At 39.3% G+C, this 18,802-nt stretch overlaps 1 protein-coding gene across 3 annotated transcripts in view; it reads left to right on the forward strand.

The window, feature by feature from the left end:
- CATSPERE (catsper channel auxiliary subunit epsilon) overlaps positions 1-18,802 on the forward strand; it is a 40,699-nt gene that overhangs the window by 19,739 nt on the left and 2,158 nt on the right. For 2 of the 3 annotated variants that reach the window (XM_087828913.1, XM_087828914.1), the window contains 10 exons: positions 534-982; positions 3,698-3,756; positions 5,142-5,217; positions 6,354-6,406; positions 8,413-8,463; positions 8,863-8,896; positions 8,965-9,044; positions 14,127-14,226; positions 14,904-14,990; positions 16,826-16,983. In XM_087828913.1, the coding sequence (XP_087685039.1) occupies positions 534-982; positions 3,698-3,756; positions 5,142-5,217; positions 6,354-6,406; positions 8,413-8,463; positions 8,863-8,896; positions 8,965-9,044; positions 14,127-14,226; positions 14,904-14,990; positions 16,826-16,983 (1,147 nt within the window). The remainder of the gene's footprint in view (positions 1-533; positions 983-3,697; positions 3,757-5,141; positions 5,218-6,353; positions 6,407-8,412; positions 8,464-8,862; positions 8,897-8,964; positions 9,045-14,126; positions 14,227-14,903; positions 14,991-16,825; positions 16,984-18,802) is intronic. The other variant, XM_087828915.1, reaches the window with a different exon arrangement.

An 18,802-nucleotide genomic window follows, 5' to 3' on the forward strand; every position in this document is an offset into this window, starting at 1 on the left:
CTCATTATTATTTAATACACTAATTCCAGCTCTTTTTCTCCTCTGTAAGTTATGTGATATATAAGTGATATAGTGAATGCAAAGAGAAGGGTGTCCAGCGAAAAACTGCTCTACCGTGAAGTGGGAGAGAAGCTATCCAGCATCATGTAAAGCGGCAGGTTTGTGCCTGCACACTCTAATTTTCACGAAGTACATAAACACTCAGTCATTAGAAAAGAAATTATTTTGGCCCAGCCATCGTGGCTCAGTGGTTGAGTATCATCCCATGAACCAGGAGGTCACAGTTCGATTCCTGGTTAGGGCACAAGCCTGGGTTGCAGGCTTGATCCCCAGTGGGGGGGGGGGGCATGCAGGAGGCAGCCAATCAATGACTCTCTCATCATTGACGTTTCTATCTCTCCCTCTCCCTTCCTCTCTCTGAAATCAATAAAAATATATTTTTTTAAATTATTTTGGTTAAAAGTCCATTTAAATAAAATAGCATGGATTTTTGGTTACTTAAAGTAACTCAAACTTTTCTCTCTCTTTTCCAGATTACTTTGGAAATATTGTGGTAAAAATGGAAAATAACGCCATGTTTCATTTTAAGATTACTGTTAGAGATGCAGTAAAGCTACATATGTGGACAAATAGTACATCAAGATCATTAATGATACTTAATCATTCTGGTCACGCATCTCTTGTATATGTTCTTGATAATGGCACAATATATCTACAGGATTATCCCTTAAGACTGGAAACGGAAAGTATAGCTTTAAAAGAAAAAGAAAAAGAAAAATGCCCCTTCGTGGCATTTCATAATAATATTTTTAGTGCTTTTTACATTTTGGACAAGAGACAGAACCTGTCTTTCTGGGCTAAAATAGTCTACCCAGAAAATACTGGTCTGCTGATTCTTGTGGAATCCTACGGCCCAAAAGTATTAGAAAAGACACATCTGATTGAGTATGAAATTGCGTTAGGATACTGCACAAAAACCGTGGTAAGTTATTGTTTTAAAACATCTTCATTTGATTTTAATAAATGTAAGAGTATGATGTTAGTGTTTTTCGAACAGATCTCCCTTCGAGGTTCAGCTTGGGAGGTGTTGAGAAACATCCATGATTTTAATAAATAACATGATAAGCCATTAATTCCTGAGCCACAGTTTTCACTTTCAGTATCTAAGGTCCCTTTGCAACTTAAAATACCTTCCTGAAGAAGTGTCTGATTGTCTGTTGTGTTGTTTTCCTCTCTTCATTTCTTTTTATTGCCTAGTTTTTTCGTAGAGTTCTATCTACTGTCTATCGTAGTATAACACTACCCCAAAACCTAATGACGTCAAACAACAACCAATGCTATGAGTCAACAATTTGGGTTGTGGGCATTTCAGCTGGTTCCATCTGGGTTCATTCATAAAGCTGTGGTCATCTGGCGGCTCATCTGGAATGGGATGGTCTAAGATGCCTTATTCGCAGGCCAAGTGGTTGACATAAGCACTGGCTTGTTAGGACAAGGGGCTTCGGCTGGAGTGCTTGTCTCTGCTCCATGCGGTCCCCATCCCCCACACTAGATCTGGCTTCTCTGCAAGGCAGTCTCAGGGCAGTGTTCCCAGGTGGTGAGAGCAGAAGCTACAAGGCCTCTTGGCACCTAGGTTTGACCTCACTCTTTCCATCAAAGCAATTCATAAGGCCAGCCTTGGTTAAGAGGATGGGGAAATAGACTCTGCCTGTTTTTTTTTAAATTAAAGAACTTTTTATTTAAAAAAAAATTTTAATATATTTTTATTGATTTCAGAGAGAGGAAGGGAGAGGGAGAGAAACATCAGTGATAAGTCATTGATCCACTGCCTCTTGCACGCCCCCTGCTGGGGATTGAGCCCAAAGCTGGAAATCAAACCGAGATCTCCTGGATCGTAGGTCAATGCTCAACCTCTGGGTCAGGCTGGCCGGGCATAAACTCCACCTCTTAATAGAAGAGCAGCAAAATATGCTGTAAAGGGACATGCATACACGAGTGAGAGGAATTATTGATTGCAGCCATCTTTGCAAACATTCTATCACAATTGGTGTAAATCACCTTCAGGTAGGACATGTTTCCCTTTCATCACAAGGAATGTTCTACATTGTTATACACAATACTGATTTCACATCTATTCAGACACTTCAAGGGATTTCAAATCTGGATATTTAAAAGGATATGAGGCCATTTAAATAAAAGGAAAGCCACAAATCAATGATCTGAATAGCATATTTAGCATGAGTAGATTCTTCTAAAAGCCATACTTGCTGCCGCCTGAAGTGATCATCGACTGCCTCGGAATCTACACTCTGAGAAAGGGTTTGTTTTTGCTTCTGTCGCCTTTGCTCTAGGTGTTAAATCCAAAATCATCGTTGTCAAGACCAGTGTCAAGGAGCTTACACCTGTATTTTCTTTTAGGAGTTTTTAATGGTTTCAGGCGTTCCATTCAAGTAACTAATCTCATTTTGAGTTAACTTAGTATTTCTTCATACATATTTATCTTGAGATATATAAAAGTACGTGTGTGTGTGTGTGTGTCTTTAGAGAGAGAGCAGTTTGGTTCTGGCTAATATGTTGTGATAAGAACAGAGACTTTATGCCTCTGAAAAATCTTAGGAAAAATCTTTTTCCTGCGACAAGGTTTATTTACACATAAGCTGGATGCTAAGTGGTGTAACACAAAATATACAATCTTTTGTGATAAAGCTGAAGGTTGTAAAGGTCATTACATTAAAAATAAATCTAGCCCAGCCAGTGTTGCTCAGCAGTTGAGCATCGACCTATGGTCCAGGAGATCACACTTCGATTCCCAGTCAGGGCACATGCCTGGGTTGTGGGTTCAATCCCCAGTCAGGGGCATGCAGGAGGCAGCCAATCAATGACTCATCATTGATGTTTCTCTCTCTCTGTTTCCCCCTCTCTCTGAAATCAATAAAGATATATTCAAATAAATAAATAAATAAAAATAAATCTAGTTCCATGTTCAAGGAAAGTAACTAATATTAATATATTTTATATATAAAACAAAAAACTACATTTAAAAATTTAAGGATCTAGGGACATAGGTACCATGCTTTAAAAATGTGGGGCTTATAATTTCCTGCCTCTAACATCATATATGTTCTGTAAATGACTGTACCCTGAGAATATAGCAAACTTGTGAAATACTGAAAATTAAGATGAAACATGCCCAGATGGAATAAAATAGCAAGAACATATGCAAAAGGCAAATGGACATTTTTTTTAATTACTCAAAAACTACAGCAGAAAGGTTCAGGCAAATACTTCCTCATAGTCTCAAAAATTACAGACCATATGACATCTGTAATCATTTAAAACCCTCAAAAAAGTAATTAAAAGGTCCAGAGACAAGGTTATTAGAAAACAGAAGGAAGTGAAAAATCCTCTATGCTCAGGATATAAATGAAAAATAAGAATATTGTAATGACAAGTCAAATGAGAAGGGAGAGAGAAACAGTAGAAATAAAAGGACTATGATAATATAAAATTAAAAGGGAAATGTAGCAAAGTAAATCTAATATGTACATAATTGGAGCTTCTGAGATAGAAAATTGGAAGAAAAGCAACACACTAAATGTATTGTTTTTCTTATCTAAAGAGACTTAAACCTGTCTTGAAAGTATCCATTTTCCCCATTCCCAATTTTTTTGCTTTACATAAACTTTTTCTTTTTCAGATCACAACATTTTTTCAGAAAGTAGATTACGAGGCAGTAGAAGATTACTTCAAGTTGCAGTAAGTATGACTTTCAGAAGAACCTACTCATGTTAAATATGCTATTCAGGTCATTGGTTTGTGGCTGTCCTTTAGTGTAAATGGCCCCGCATCCTTTTAAATGTCCAGCTTTGAAACCCCTTGAAGTGTCTGGATAGATGTGAAATCAGTATTGTGTTTTAAAATGTAGAATATTCCTTGTGATTAAAGAGAAACATGGCCTATCTGAAAGTGCTCACTGGTCCAACTGAAGATGCGAAGAAAGGGAGCTATTTCTTGACTTGATAATTTTTTAGCATGTTTTATCATTGATTCCCATCCCAAAGTCTTTACATACTATCCTTAAACATAAACTAGAACTCTAATATCCCCAAAAGTCTTCAACTATGAGTAGACTCAGATAAAACACCATCTTTGACTCTTGGAACAAAGTGGCACCTAAGCATTTGATTTCTGGAGGAAGACAACCAACCTAGAATTGTGTCCTAAGTCATTTATATGGTTATCATTGTCCTGATTCAATATATTTTCTGGGGGAAAAAGCATTGTTTTTCTAGGAAGATGCTTCTTGATTTCAAAGGTTTTAAATGAGAAAAAAATATGTATCTAAGAATTAATGAAGTATGGTACAGTGATTTAAAAATATGAAAAATGAGCTATCTGTATCCTCATTTATTTATTACATTTTATACCTAATATATAACTAAATAAACACTAAAATGTAATAAATATTGGAAGGAAAAGGACATTTGTTTGTGGTTAGTTTGTTTGTACTTGTTTTCCCCCAGTTTTTTCCAAAAGCGAACCTTAGCAGGGAAGGAAGTGTGGTAAAGCTTTCTAAATTTCTCCCATGGTTTTGAGCCCGAGCACAAAATGACTTATGAGCACTTCGTAAGCTAGAAAGGCACTGTGTTGTCTGCCCTCCCTTCCCATTCCAGTGAGATCATATTATGCAGCGGAATGTGGTTCAGAAAACGAACTTCATAACTTCCACCTCACTGTTACCGACAGGAGGGGAAATCTGTGGAGGCTAGGGAAGGAACCCCCACGGTGGCTGCGGCCTCGTCACAGTCAGGAGGCAGGACCGGATGCCAGCAGCAGGCCTCCACCCTCCAGGGGACTGAGGGTGGAAATGCTGAGAGATGCTCCTTTCTCTTTCCCACCGTGTCCGCCCTGTGCTGCCAAATACGGGATCCCGCGGGGTGGGGATGACTTTGGGGTCTGACCACAGCGCACTCAGCAGAAGCAGGGCGCAGTCGCCACCACCCCGTCTCTGTCCCCAGCATTGCTCATGGGGGGTCAGTCGCATCAGGGGCACGGGACCCTGGTCTGTCTGCCCTGCAGGAGGGCAGAATCGCGTCTGCCTCCCTGAGAGTCCACACTCACCTGTGTGCGCTTTCTCCCAGGCAACAGAACACGGCGACTGTGCTCATCCAGGTCAGGCCGAGCGAGTACTCGAAAACGTGTGAGATCGCCCCCAAGGTCAGTGACACGGGTAGACGGCTAAAAAGCGCTTACTTCAATAAGGCATGGGTACAGAGTTCTAGTTACAGTCACGGGGATGTAAAGCACAGCCTAGGGGATGTGGTCAGTAATATTGTAATCACTGTGCATGGTGCCAGATGGGCACTAGACTTGCTGAGGGATCACTCCGTAAGGCGTATAAATGTTTAATGGCTATGTTGTACCCATGAAGTTAATATAGTATTTTACGTCAACTGTAATGGAAATACAGATTTTAAAAAATAATGTGTAGGCGGTAAACTAAATAATCCATATGACCTCCATATAATACCACCCCCCTAACACTGAGCAACATTTTGTAATGTTGCTCACTGCTGAGATAGCGTTAGTTTACTTTGAAAACAAAATATCTGATTTCTGTCTTCTGTGAGTTTACCATCTAGAGTGAGATATATAAACATATACGGAAAGGTTATTCTTGTGTTTTTTTTAATCCTCACCTGAGGATATTTTCCGTTGCTTTTCAGAGAGAGTGGAGGGGCAGAGAGAGAGAGAAACATCGATTGCTTGCCCCCTGCCCGTGCCCTGACCAGGGCTGGGGATCAAGCCTCCAACTGAGGCAGGCGCCCTTGGCCGGAATAGAACCTGGGACCCTTCAGTCCCCAGGCCAACCTCTAACCACTGAGCCAAACTGACCAGGACTGAAGTTACTCATTTTTGAAGTAAATAAAGCTGTGTAAAGGAAAACTGAAATTAAAGTTGGATATAGTTTGTCAGGGAAGACTGCCACCGAGTCCATATTTATCCTGCATTTATTTATTCAAAACTTTAACCATTTTTTTATTCAAAAAAATGTATTGTGCCTGGCCTGGCGTGGCTCAGCAGTTGAGCGTCCACCTAGGATCCAGGCGATCGGGGTTCGATTCCCAGTCAGGGCACATACCTGGGCTGTGGGCTCAATCAGTGACTCTCTCATCATTGATATTTCTATCTCTCTCTTTCTCCCTCTCCCTTCCTCTCTCTGAAATCAATAAAGATTTTATTTTTAAATAAATAAATAAATATTATTATTTCTAATCTGAAATGTAATGGCTTGAAATATAGAAATGTGAATCAGAACCACTGAACTCACCACCTAAACTCCTTCATTTCAGGTGATCCAAGTCGCTGTTGGCTGTGATACTACTAAATACATTACAGTTAAAAGGCAAGTATATTTGCAGTTGACCTGTCTTACTCTTTAAGTTTTAAAGCAAATGGTGAACTAAATGGTAATTATTAGTGATCACTTTAGCCTAATGACTGACATGTCCATAATGAAATAAAAAACTGAATTGATGGTTTGTCCAAAGCAAAATGGTTTGAACTTTTTGCCAAGTCAAATATTACACTTGATCATTACTCAAAGGGAAAAAGAATTAACATCTCTATTACCAGCAGTTTGCTCCACCTTCCCCTTTAATAAACCAGTTTCCATCTTTTGCCTTTGACTCCCTCAGCTCTTCAGCCTACAGCTCATTCCCAGAGAAATGAGAGGAAGAAACACTTGCCTCTGTTTTCCTTCCTACTTAACCCAGTAATAATTTCATTCCCATCAGAGAATTGTTTACATCCATATCATTTTTTATGGGAAATTTTTTTAGCAAACTTAGAAGCCAGTGTTCCCTCCAGGGCTGTGACTTTCATTGGCCTGAATGTGGTTTGTAGTGATGCATGCTGGATTCTGTGTTATCCACTTGCCACAGCTCTGTTTCTTCTACATGGGAAAATCCAGGTCAACATACAGAAATCTGTTTAACTGAGGTTAAATGTATAATGGAGACAGCAATGTACTGTGATTCTTTCCCATGGTTAGAAGTGGGGGTGAAAGTGGGGGGATGCTGACTCTTATCTGAGTCTGTTTATGAAATGATTTGCTCTCATCCAAAACAAAGGTCTGCTCCTCTGTCATTCTAACAATCTTTTGAGGACTGAACTGTAATAATCAGTGGCTGGATTAATACTTTATTCCCATCTCATTCAGCAAGGAATTTGCATTTTCAGAAATTCCTTTTCCGAGAAACACAACGGCTAACTGGTTTACGCAGCCTATAGCATCCTATTTCTGGGATGGTCTACATCCTTGCTCATTAGTGTATGATCTATGGACCACACATCACCTGGTAACTTAGTAGACATGCAGAATGTCAGGCTACATCCCTGCTAGTCAGAATGTCTATTTTTTAAAAATTTCCATAAGATTAGTAGGGGCATTAAAATTTGAGGGTAGTTGTTCTAAGCAACATGTTACCAAAATCAACTCCCAGTACCACTGAATGCAGATTTTCTGCTTCAGTGAGATGCAAAGCATCTTGAATCAATATATTTCTGGGAGGGTCTAGATAGCAATTATCAAGCTTGGTTACTCATCAGAATCACCTAGCAAGCATGTTTACAAAACAGAGATTTCAAGACTAAGGTCCCGGCCTCGTAGTCAATGACCCACTGTTCTGGAACTCTAAAAACAACCCTAATAACTTGGATTCAGGTTGTGGTGGTGGTGGGCCTAAGGTTTCATAGTTACCAAAGGAGACCTGTGGGATCCAAGTTACTTCTGACAGGAGATTTGTCAAGGATGGAGGGCATCTCTTGGGGTCTAATTTAGTTTTGGGGTGGGAGATGGTCTAGACTTCCATTATCTGTCTAAACACAGTGGTGTGATTAAGGTTCCTTATGAGCTACACTAGAAGTAGCCAAAACAGAGGTCAAAGGAATAATTTAACTTACTAAAAGCGCTATCATCTCACATACCATGATAGCCTTATGTCTGCATGAACCCTAACTACAAATTATGTGAATCCTAAAGTAGTTCTTTACCTGCACAATTGAGTCTCTAGTACAAATTAGAGATCTGTGTTTTTAAAAATGTATGAGGAATAAAACCATCCACAGAAATTTGTCTTCATTTTGATAGATTTTCTATCAGTTTTTCACATGTATCAAAAATAAGTAGACCAGTAAATTTCAAATTCTAGTGACTTCAGAAATACTTGTGAAACTGATTTTAAAAATAGAAATGCTAGAGTAACACACCAACCCTAGAGATAATTCAATAAGTGATGATTCTGTGACACTCTCAAGTTTAAGAATTACTGAGTTAAGTGATTAAATGTTTGTGTAAGTATATAAGAAAGGGTATTACAACTTTATTATGTTTTATTTTTATTTTCGTAGAGTTAATAACCAAGAATGTCTTCCACATGATTTCTTTTACATTATTGAAAAGTAAGAAATATTTTAATATAAGTACTGAGTTTTTATTAATGTAGTATCAATAATTTAGTCTGTTAGTATTCTTATTAGGATCAGTCTTTGATAATATATGCATTCATGGCTATAAATGTACTTCTAGGTACTGCTTTTACTGCATCTCACAAATTTTGAAAAGTTGCGTTTTCATTTTCACTTAGTTTTAAATATTTTTAAAATTCTCTTAAGATTTCTTCTTTTACCCATGCGTTACTTAAAAGTGTGTTGTTTAATCTCCACATATTTTGGTAGTATTGTATAATTATGGTTATCTGTTTGACTTCTGTGATATCTCCCTACCCAAAAAAGGGAATGGTTTTAATGTTTAAGTTTAAAAAAAGGAAAGGTAAGTAATGAAAAATGTCTTTTTTACAGGTCAAATCTGAGGCATCGACCACCTAAAAACTTGGTAAGAAAACTATAGTTTTATCAATCAGCCTAATATAGAAAATAACCAAAGTGTTTTTCCTTTCCTAGAGAGTAAAATATAAATGGAAAAAATATGGCTGCCCATTGAAACTTCATTACAGAGAGACATTTCACCCTGAGATTCAATTGTAAGTATATTCTCACTAAAATTTGAACTTACTTTCAAAGTTTTTGAACTAAAAGATGAAAAGAAGGCTAATTAATCGTGCATTTAATAAATATTTTTGAGCACCCAATATATGTGACACTGGGTTTTCAGACTTAGTGAACCAAAGTTAGACAACCTATGGTGCCCGAATTGAGGGAGGTTACTATTTAGCAGCTGAGACATAAGTGGATAAGAAAGCTGAGACTCTTCTCAAGGATGCAGGCAGGCTCTTAACCCTCGATTTACCTTCTCTAAATCTCTCCCCAAGCTCTTACCAGCACCCCTATCACACTGAGGGTAGTTTGACAGAAACTACCTTCCTCAGGTGACATATGACTTTTCTTTCCATGGGCCAATAATAACTAAAAACATTCAAGGAAAGAAGCTATATTACTAATGAAGGATTGGGGAGATTCCAAAAATATTATCTCTAACAATTCTTATAAACAATATATCCTAATAAAAATATGAACAAAAATGCTACGGGGAACACTTTTCCAAGTAATTTTGTACACATTTGCTTGCTTCTCTGACTTTTTATTCTTGATTTATGATTATAGAAGTCACACGGCTTATTACAAAATTTAAAATATAAAAATATGAGATAAATGGCTCACGTTTCTAAGTTTTTGCTATTATAAATAAAATTGTGGTGCATATTTATGTACATGTAGACACTAGTCCAGATATGCCATTAGGATAAATTACTGGAAGTGCAATTCCTGGGTGTAAAACATCAAAATTTTAGTCAAGGCATTCCGCTTTCAGGGCCCTCTTAGGCTGAGGACAACTTCTGAGACCCCACAGGGTGAATGGGTGTGGAATAATGAATCAGGAGCTCCAATTTAGTTTTGCCATCAGAGCTTTCCCTGTGAGGGTCCGAAGGCCCCTGTCAGCCTCCTCTTGCCCCCTCCTCGGCAGGGCGGTAGTAAGACTCCACTGTCCCCTCCCCCTTACGTCAGCCTCCCGCAGTCCCTGCTCTGCTTCTTGTTTAGCCTTGATCTTCTATGCATCTACTCATGCCACTGCTCTTCCTGGGCACCCAGCACTCCCTCCCTCCCTGAGGCCTAGTATTCTTTGTTTATTTTATATAGTGCCTCATCCCCCAGGGGTAAACTACCTTAATGTTCTTTCCCAGAGACGGGCACTCTTCAGTTCAACTCATCATTCTTAAACAACTGCTCTGCACTAATTACCATGCTAGGCACTGGGGATTCAAAGATAAATTAGACAGGATTTCTGCGCTCAGGGGCCCAAGAGTCTGATGAATTAGATAAACACACAAGCTGATAAGCTAAGTGGAATGATAGAAAGAAATAATGTGGGTGGTTGGCACTGAAACTCAAAAGAAAAGTATCCAACCTAGCTATGGAAGGAAGGGGGGCTCTGGGAAATGCTGCCAGAAAACAAACATGCATTTGAGTTGAGTTGCTGAGTCTTAACGGGTAATGAATATTTAGCTGAAGGCAGGAGGGGAAGGAGGGAAGTGAGGAAGGTAATGAATTCGGCTGGGTAAGCCTTTTCAGCAAAAGTGATAGTTTGAGGAAGAAGATTTCTAGTTCAAGCTGTGCAGTGTTGATGGGGCATACAGTGAGAAATGAAGTGTCAGAAGAAGAGGCCGGGAAATGAGCTCGGCGGCTTCCAGACCGTGGAAGCCTTCCTCTCCATTCTGACCATAGAGCAGCATGACCAAATATGTGCTCTTGCTAGTTCTATGTAGAAGTGTAGAAGATGAATTTCAGGGAAACAAGTCCAAGTAAGGAGCCCAGGGAGTAAAACTGTATTAGGAGTCCAGGGAGGAAACAGCAACAAATACAAAGAAGAGGAATCATTTATGAGAAAAATTAGTGATTTTAATAGGCAGGGCTTAAAGAGAAAGGGACAGTCCTCCTGGATTTAAGAGACAGGCAGTGAAGTTTGGGACTGCAAAAGAGCTGTAAAGGTAGATTTTAAAACCCTAGAAAGGACAGAGTCCCATAGAGGGGAGCAAAAGAAATATGGAAAACTCTTTCCTCAAATTCTTGGCTAACTCTTAAACTGTGCTTGTGCGAGGAGAGGAAGCAGAGATTTCAACACCTACCTGATGCTAAGAGAGAAAGTCCGGAGTTTCAGTCCCATCAACTTAGAGGGTATTGGAAAACACCTGATATATTCCATTGAAACCAGAAAGGGTGACCTCTGATAAGTAAGCCAAGGACAAAATGCTATGCCCTGGGATTTAAGGGCAAAACCAAACATTTTTAAAAGCCCCGCAAGTCCTAAGACTTAAGTCTCAACAGGATCGGGCAGATCCATTCGTTATTTATCTTCCTTCCAGAACAAGAAAAAAAAAAAACACCTCTTTAGAGGAAAATGACAAAACCTAGTTTCTCAACAATGTATCATTTTAAATGTTCAGTACAAAAGTTTTTAAAAAAATTATTAGACACCTAAAGCAGCAGGAAAATGACCCATAATCAATAAAAGGCACCGACAGTTGTAGACTAGACTCTGGCTGGCATTAGCACAAAAGGCCTTTAATACAGCAAGTATAAATATATTTTAAAATTCTCAAGAAAAGTGTAAAGAATGGGTAAACCAGTGGGAATCTCAGCAGAGAAATGCTAACTATTAAAAAAAACAAAACTGGAATACTAAATTGTAAAAATATAGTACCTGAAATTTAAAAATAAAATTGATAGGATAGACTTAACAGCAAGTTGAGGAAAGGAGATAAAAGAATTCGTAAAATTATCTAAATTGTATCACAGGTAGAAGTACTTTTTTTCTAGAGGTAACTTATTTGTATCCCTGCTACCAGGAATCATTTGACAAAGCTTGTTGCCTCCAATTCTCTTAGGATAATCAACTACATCTTAGAGGCTAACTATGGAACAATTAGGCTCAGTGTCCAGTTCAACCAAATTATAGCAATACATACTTGATAACTAAGTATTCAATTAGGTTGTTGTCAGAGGCAAATTTGAGTGCCTATTAATTAAGCTTTGAGAAACAGGTAGACGGGTGATCCCTGGGAAATGAGTCTGTAGTCCAGGACTCCAGATTACAAAAAAATGCCTTACCTTTATAGAGAACAGCTCGGGAACAAGGTTGGGCAGAATTTTACAGATAACATGACAGTAGATTCACCATCAAACACTAGTAAGAATGAAGCAAGCCCTGGGAGTATGACCCAGCTGGCAATGCAAGTCATCCCAGCTGCCCCTTTGCTTTCTCAGCGTCCATGACAATCTATCCCAAACTAACATCTGGTGCCACAGAAGCAATGCTGGGGGTGGGGGGGACATTGGGACATAACTGCTTTACTATGAGGCAGGGAGTTCAGGAGCAGGTATTATGGGTATTTTAGGGGCACTCAGGATTTTCTTTAATCCGATAGGGTGAGACACACAGACAGGGAAATGACTGTTATGAAGGAAGAAATTTATTATACATACTGACCCCAAGAAACAGGAGGCGCAGCGAGTCATACAGGGCCACACGGGAAGCACCAGGATCAGTCCGGAGGAAAGGGAGGGAGAGGAAACTGGAGCGAGGGCCTTTACTGTGTTTTCTGTGGGAAGGAATGGATAAGGCAGGGATGAGGCTCTGGGTTGGCTGATTTGCACACAAAAGGTACACTCAAAGGCAAATTATTTGCTATCTCTACAAATTAATTAACCCTAGGAGGGTCATTTCCTCTCGGGTCAGCAAGGCTCAGGATTGAAATCACGAGTCTAAGGGATCCACAGAGAGGCCTCATCTGCCCAAAAGCAGAACCGTGTAGTGATGTGGCAAATTATAGGGAAATTAGTTGCCAACTAGTGACATTTCTAAATTTTGCAGGTTTAATTAATAGTGTATCTTACATAAATGAACATTAATGAAAATAAGCCATGCTTACCCAGGCAAGTATTTTGGTCCCATCATCTCAATGAAATAAAATATTACCCAAGATCCTTATAAACCCAGAAAGTCGGGGTCCTGCAACTTGTCCTTATTGCCACTAGATGACACTGTAGCTCACTGCTTTTCGTGAGTGTCAAAAGATGTCCAGCTCAGAGTTCAAGTAAGATCCTTTTTATTTAAAGAAAACATATGGCTTTGCAACTAGTCTTAGTCATTCAAAAAATCTGATGGCTCATAGAAGACGCAGTCGAGCATTCTGCACCTTCTGAGGTTCCTAGAATTAGAGCTTTGCTAAAGCCTGACCCAAATCTCTGACACTGTTCAAAATTGTGTGTGTCCACACACGGGTGCATTTTCCTGTGGGGAGGGTCCAGAGCTCTCATTAGAGTTTAGTTCTCTATGACTTTCCTCCTGCTCCAAGAACAAAGTCGGGGTCCACTACTCCTACCCCTAGTTACACCTGAGCTCCTCTCTTTACAATTTCTAAAAAAAAAAAAAAAGAAGTCAGATAGAAATGAAATAGCTTCTCAGATATCACTTTCTGACATTTAGGATTTTTCTGCCCAATTTGTGAGAATGGGACAATCACTGTTCTTTATAACCAGGAGTGGATGGTAGCAATTTGTAGCTGACCTGGGAAGGCAGATAGAGTAACTGCGAAGTCAGACAGAGATCTGGGCAGTGAACAAGGATCTGTTCTTTTTTATGACAGGCACAGAGATGGGACGCAGAAAATATATCAGACACACAGGCAACCTGCCTGAGACCAAGGTCCCACGTGGAATTTCCATCCAAGGAGTGTGGGGGACAATTCCATTTAGAAGAATGGGCAGTAACTGACAGGGAAGACATGTAACCATCTTTTCAAAAGATATGCTTTCATTGATTTCAGAGAGAGGAAGGGAGAGGGAGAGACAGAAATAGCAATGATGAGAGTCACTGATCGGCCGCCTCCTGTACGCCCCTGACTGGGGATTGTGTCTGAAACCCGGGCACGTGCCCTGACAGGGAATCGAACCTGGGTCTCCTGGATCACAGGTCGACGCTCAACCGCTGAGCCACTCTTATGAAAAAGAAGTCACTGTCATATAAAACAGGCTTGAAGGGGCCAGAAAAAATAAAGCAATATTTATAGCAGCATGATGCAGTTATTTCCGTGGTTGCTGTTTTTCAGATACAATGAAAATGGCTTTATTGAACATGTTGCAGTCAATTTCATCGTGTGGGAAATCCACGGCAGGGATGACTACAGCTATAATACCTCCATGAAGAAGGTGCGACATCCCAGAATTAAACAGAATTTAGTGGCAACTAAGCATGTCTTTCTATTTTAAAGCTGTCTCTAAATTATCTAAGGAAAATAAAGCCAGTCTGCTGTGAATAAGGGAACAAAACCATATTACCCTTATATCCTATGACTGCTAAAATTAATTTATGAAAAAGAAGTCACTGTCATATAAAGCAGACTTAAAGTGATCCGAAAAAATAAGATAGCATTGATAGTAGTATGATGTAATTATAGATAAATAATTTCCTTTCTCTCCACACTGTATTAATGTTGGATTATTTATGGGTCCGCACTTGACCTTCAGACATTGATCACATTTGTGCTAAATCAAACAGACACTCTCTAGGCTTCACCTCACTTGACTTCTTTGTATCATTTGACCAGCTGACCTTGGCTTCACCGCCCCCACTCTCCCGGTTTTCCTCCACCTTCCACAACTGGTGGAACTTGGCCTGCACAGTGCAGCCCCCTTATTCTGCCCTTTGTTTGCAGGCCAAGCTCGACCGGTCACAGATAACATAATGTTCACATGAAACAGTTCAAATTAATAAAAGAATTTAAGAATAATTAAATAATTGAACTTTTTAAAATATGTAATTTTAGTGGCATTAAAATACATGAACTAGTTATGAATAAATTAACGTACTATATATCTTTTGATAGAGTGGTTGTTTAAATGAAGCCCAGACGTGGAAGTCAATGACCGCGCTTAACAAGCACCTCCCGTTAGAATCAGCTTGGGGACCTGAGGTAAGAAAAACAATACCTTGAAAATTGTTTACTTATAATAAGTAATCTGGCATAACTAATAAAGCTTGAAGGAAACACTTGAGATTTAAATTTGGTTTTAAAAGTCAAATCCAATTTTTCTGTTGGATTATATTGTGATTCTCAAAAGTGCTTCATCTTAATTTCTGTTTGACCTTCTGTTGCTCCTGTTACTAACAATTTTGTATAATTTTATCTGCTGAAAAATCTGTGTTTACAGATTAGTAAATACCTGACAAACATGTTAAAAGCTTCATGTTAAAACCCTAGCAGCTTTACTCTAACAATCCTTCGAACAATCCCTCAACCCCAATATGACCTTCAATCTATTCATCCTACACCCTCACTCCCAGGTTATCGTTTCCCTCTTTACACAGCTTCAATTCTGTAGTCATTAATTACATCGTTCTATTAATATGTACCTTCAATTCCTTTGCCTCTCCATCTTATTTCTTCGTATCTGTGTGACTAAATCACAACCCTGGTTAAATTCAACTATCCACCTTAGCAGCTAACCATGGTCAGAAAAAAACATACTCATGCTGACTTGTACCATTTTAATTTCAACAAGTCAATAAAGACTTCCCTGGCCACTCTATAACCATCACCCCATGACAATCCATATCTGTCTTCCCTATTTTCTTTAATGTGTTTAGCATTTATAACTCACTGACACATTATATATAGTCTGCTAATTTATCCAATTTATTATCTGGCTCCCCAACTGGAATGTAAGCTCCATAAGAGAAGAAAATTTCATGTGCTTTGTTCACTGCTGTATCCCCAGCATCTAACCCATTATGAGTGCTCAATAAATATTTCTTGAAACTAATTAATTAAGTATAGCTCATCTATCTATTACATAGAGTATTAATCTACTATTAAGAAATCATAATAAATTAAACTAGTCATGGAATCAGTTAAAAATAAAACTTACCCTCCTGACTTTTTGTTGAAGGGTCTGGGGCTGAGGACAGGTGTGATACTTTATTTGCCAAAATCTTAGAAAGGGCACCCAAATGTTCTAAGATTTTGCCAAAATAACACATTCCTTGAAGCAATGGGCCACCTGTTAGGTTTAACAGTCATGGAGCTTGCCGCCATCAGTAGGATACAATGCGGAGGCTCTCAGATTCTAGTGTACATCAGAACCACCTAGAGGACTTGCTAAAACAGATCTCTGGGCCCAAAGTCTCTCGTTCAACAGATCTGGGGAGGGAGCCCCCAAATCTGCATTTCTATCAAGTTCCCAGGTGATGCTGGTACTACTGACCTGGGGACCACATTTTAGAACTATTGAAATAGTGGCTTACGTTCAAGAAAGGTTTGAAGCTCCCACGCCAGGCCTAAGTGTTCGGTTCTACTGTACGAAAACACAAAGCTCTCCATTAAGAGGGCGAGTTCAGGCTGGAGTCTGAATATAATGGAAGGCAGGTACCTGCAAAGACTAGTTACATCCTAGTGAGTAAAGCTACACTTCCTGAAGGGTAGGTAGGTCAACTGTGCGGTAACTGAGCTGTATATGAACTAAACATGGCCATCAGAGGTGCTCTTTCCCTGAAACATATACCTGGAATGAAGGAGCTACACAGTCCCGATTCTACAGGGGTGAGTGACCTGCATAAAAGATCCAGGCGGTAACTTTAGGGACGTAAATTCTCAGGAGAAAGACTGAGTTTCTGGACATGGCCGACATACTCTTCTGAGAAGTCCTTGGCTAGAAATGAAGTGTGTCATTCACGAGGCTGGGGAAGATTTGTTTTCTCACAGACTAGATGGCTTGATCAAGTGGGTTTTTATCTTTGTTTCCTGTTCAGAACTATAAGCACTGCTTTTCTTATGCCATCGGAAAACCAGGAGACTTGCACCAACCATATGAGATTATCAACAAGTCTAACAACAACCATTTAATTTGGCCCATGCACCATACTGGAATGTATGTGTTTCAAGTGAAGATCCTGGATCCAAACTATAGGTGAATATAAATGTTTTATTATAATACGTTTAGCATTAGTTCAAAGTTAAATTTTTATTTTTTTAGTTTAATTTATTGGGGTGACATTGGTTAATACAATTATATACATTTCAGATGTACAGTTCTGTAACACCCCATCTGTATATTGTATTGTGCGTTCACCACCCCAAGTCAAGTCTCCTTCCATCACCATTTATCCCCCCTATACCCTCTTCTACCTCCCCCACCTCCCTTCCCCTCTGGCAATCACCATGCTATATTCTGTGTTAATTTAATTTGATGTCACTCAGATACTCAATTTTTGCTATTATTTACGTATTTGCTTTTTATTTTTGTAGCAGTCACATTAAACATTCTACAGGGGTGGGAGATAAGATTTCATGTTGAACGTTAATTCATCATTTCACAGTTACTATGTTCCTTGGCTATGATAGATGCAAATACAAACACAGTCTCAGCCTTCATGGTGCTTATAATTAAACGGGTTGGGGAAGAAGGAGTCGGGGAGGGGGGGTACACACACAAAACAAGGGGGGTTAAATCAGAGCGTATACTGAAATGCTTTTCAAATATAATCATTTGTATTCTTGATGGGCCGAATAATAATTTAAAGATGGGAAGGAGCAATGCTATTTTGAGCGTCAGAAGAAAGCTTCCCTGGAGAGTAAGGAACAGTGATAGAATTTACATTGCCAGAGGACTAGAATACACCCTTGAGATGAAAGAAATCGCACTGATAATGAAATGTCTATGGGTTGTAGAGTCATGAAGGAAGGTGGAAAATACCTTGAGTGAAGAGCTAGGAAACAAAGGAGGCAGACTAATTTAAGGCATAATGTTGAAGTCAATTTCTAACCACGTCCTAGAGAGAAGGCCTCCTTAGCATCCTTACAAGGGGAGTGTTGTGACGAAAATATAGGTCCTGAAAAATTAGCCTGAGAAGGGCATAAAGAATGGTACAAAAGGAAAGTCAACTATACACAGATAAATGCAGAGACTGAAGTTAACAAGGCAAGAGGCAAAAGGAAGGCCTGACAGCAGTAAGAAAGGAAAGGAAAAAGTCTAATAAATATGTGTTCAAAATAAGAGATTGTGTTGATCTAATGTGGAAAATGAAGGAAAAGAAAGAACTGATATGGTTTCCAGTTTTCTAGATTAGGTGATTAAAAATTATGGTCTTTTCTTTGACCAAAATAGCTAACGGGGTGGTTTTTCTCTGGGGGAATTACTGAGGTGAGAGTACTACTTTGCATGTGAGTCTGGGGTCACCATTAACAGAAGAGTTCCACAAAACACTGTTTCAAAAAGATACCTGCGGCTGGCTGGCCTGGCTCAACAGTTGAGCATGGACCTGTGATCCAGGAGATCGGGGTTCAATTCCCGGTCAGGGCACATGCCCGGGTTTCGGGCTCGATCCCCAGCAGGGGGTGTGCAGGAGGCAGCCGATCAATGACTCTTTCATTATTGATGTTTCTCTCTCTCTCCCTCTCCCTTCCTCTCTCTGAAATCAATAAAAATATGAAAAAAGATACCTGCCCCTCCATGTTTATTGCAGCATTATTTACAATGGCCAAGACATGAAAGCAATCTAAGTGTCCATCAGTGGATGAATGGATAAATAATGTGGTACATATATATACAATGGAATATTACTCAGCCACAAAAAAGAAGAAAATATTTCCATTTCAACAACATGAATGGACCTTGAGGGCATTGTGCTAGAAAGTCTACTTTGCGTTGAATCATAATTTTGCCAGTAGTAGCTAGGCAGTCTTAAGCAAATTGCTTTGTCCCTTTAAGCTTATTTTTGTCTGTAAAA

This window comes from Miniopterus natalensis, chromosome 21 (genome assembly GCF_054644295.1).
Source record: "Miniopterus natalensis isolate mMinNat1 chromosome 21, mMinNat1.hap1, whole genome shotgun sequence".
Classification (NCBI taxonomy): domain Eukaryota; kingdom Metazoa; phylum Chordata; class Mammalia; order Chiroptera; family Miniopteridae; genus Miniopterus; species Miniopterus natalensis.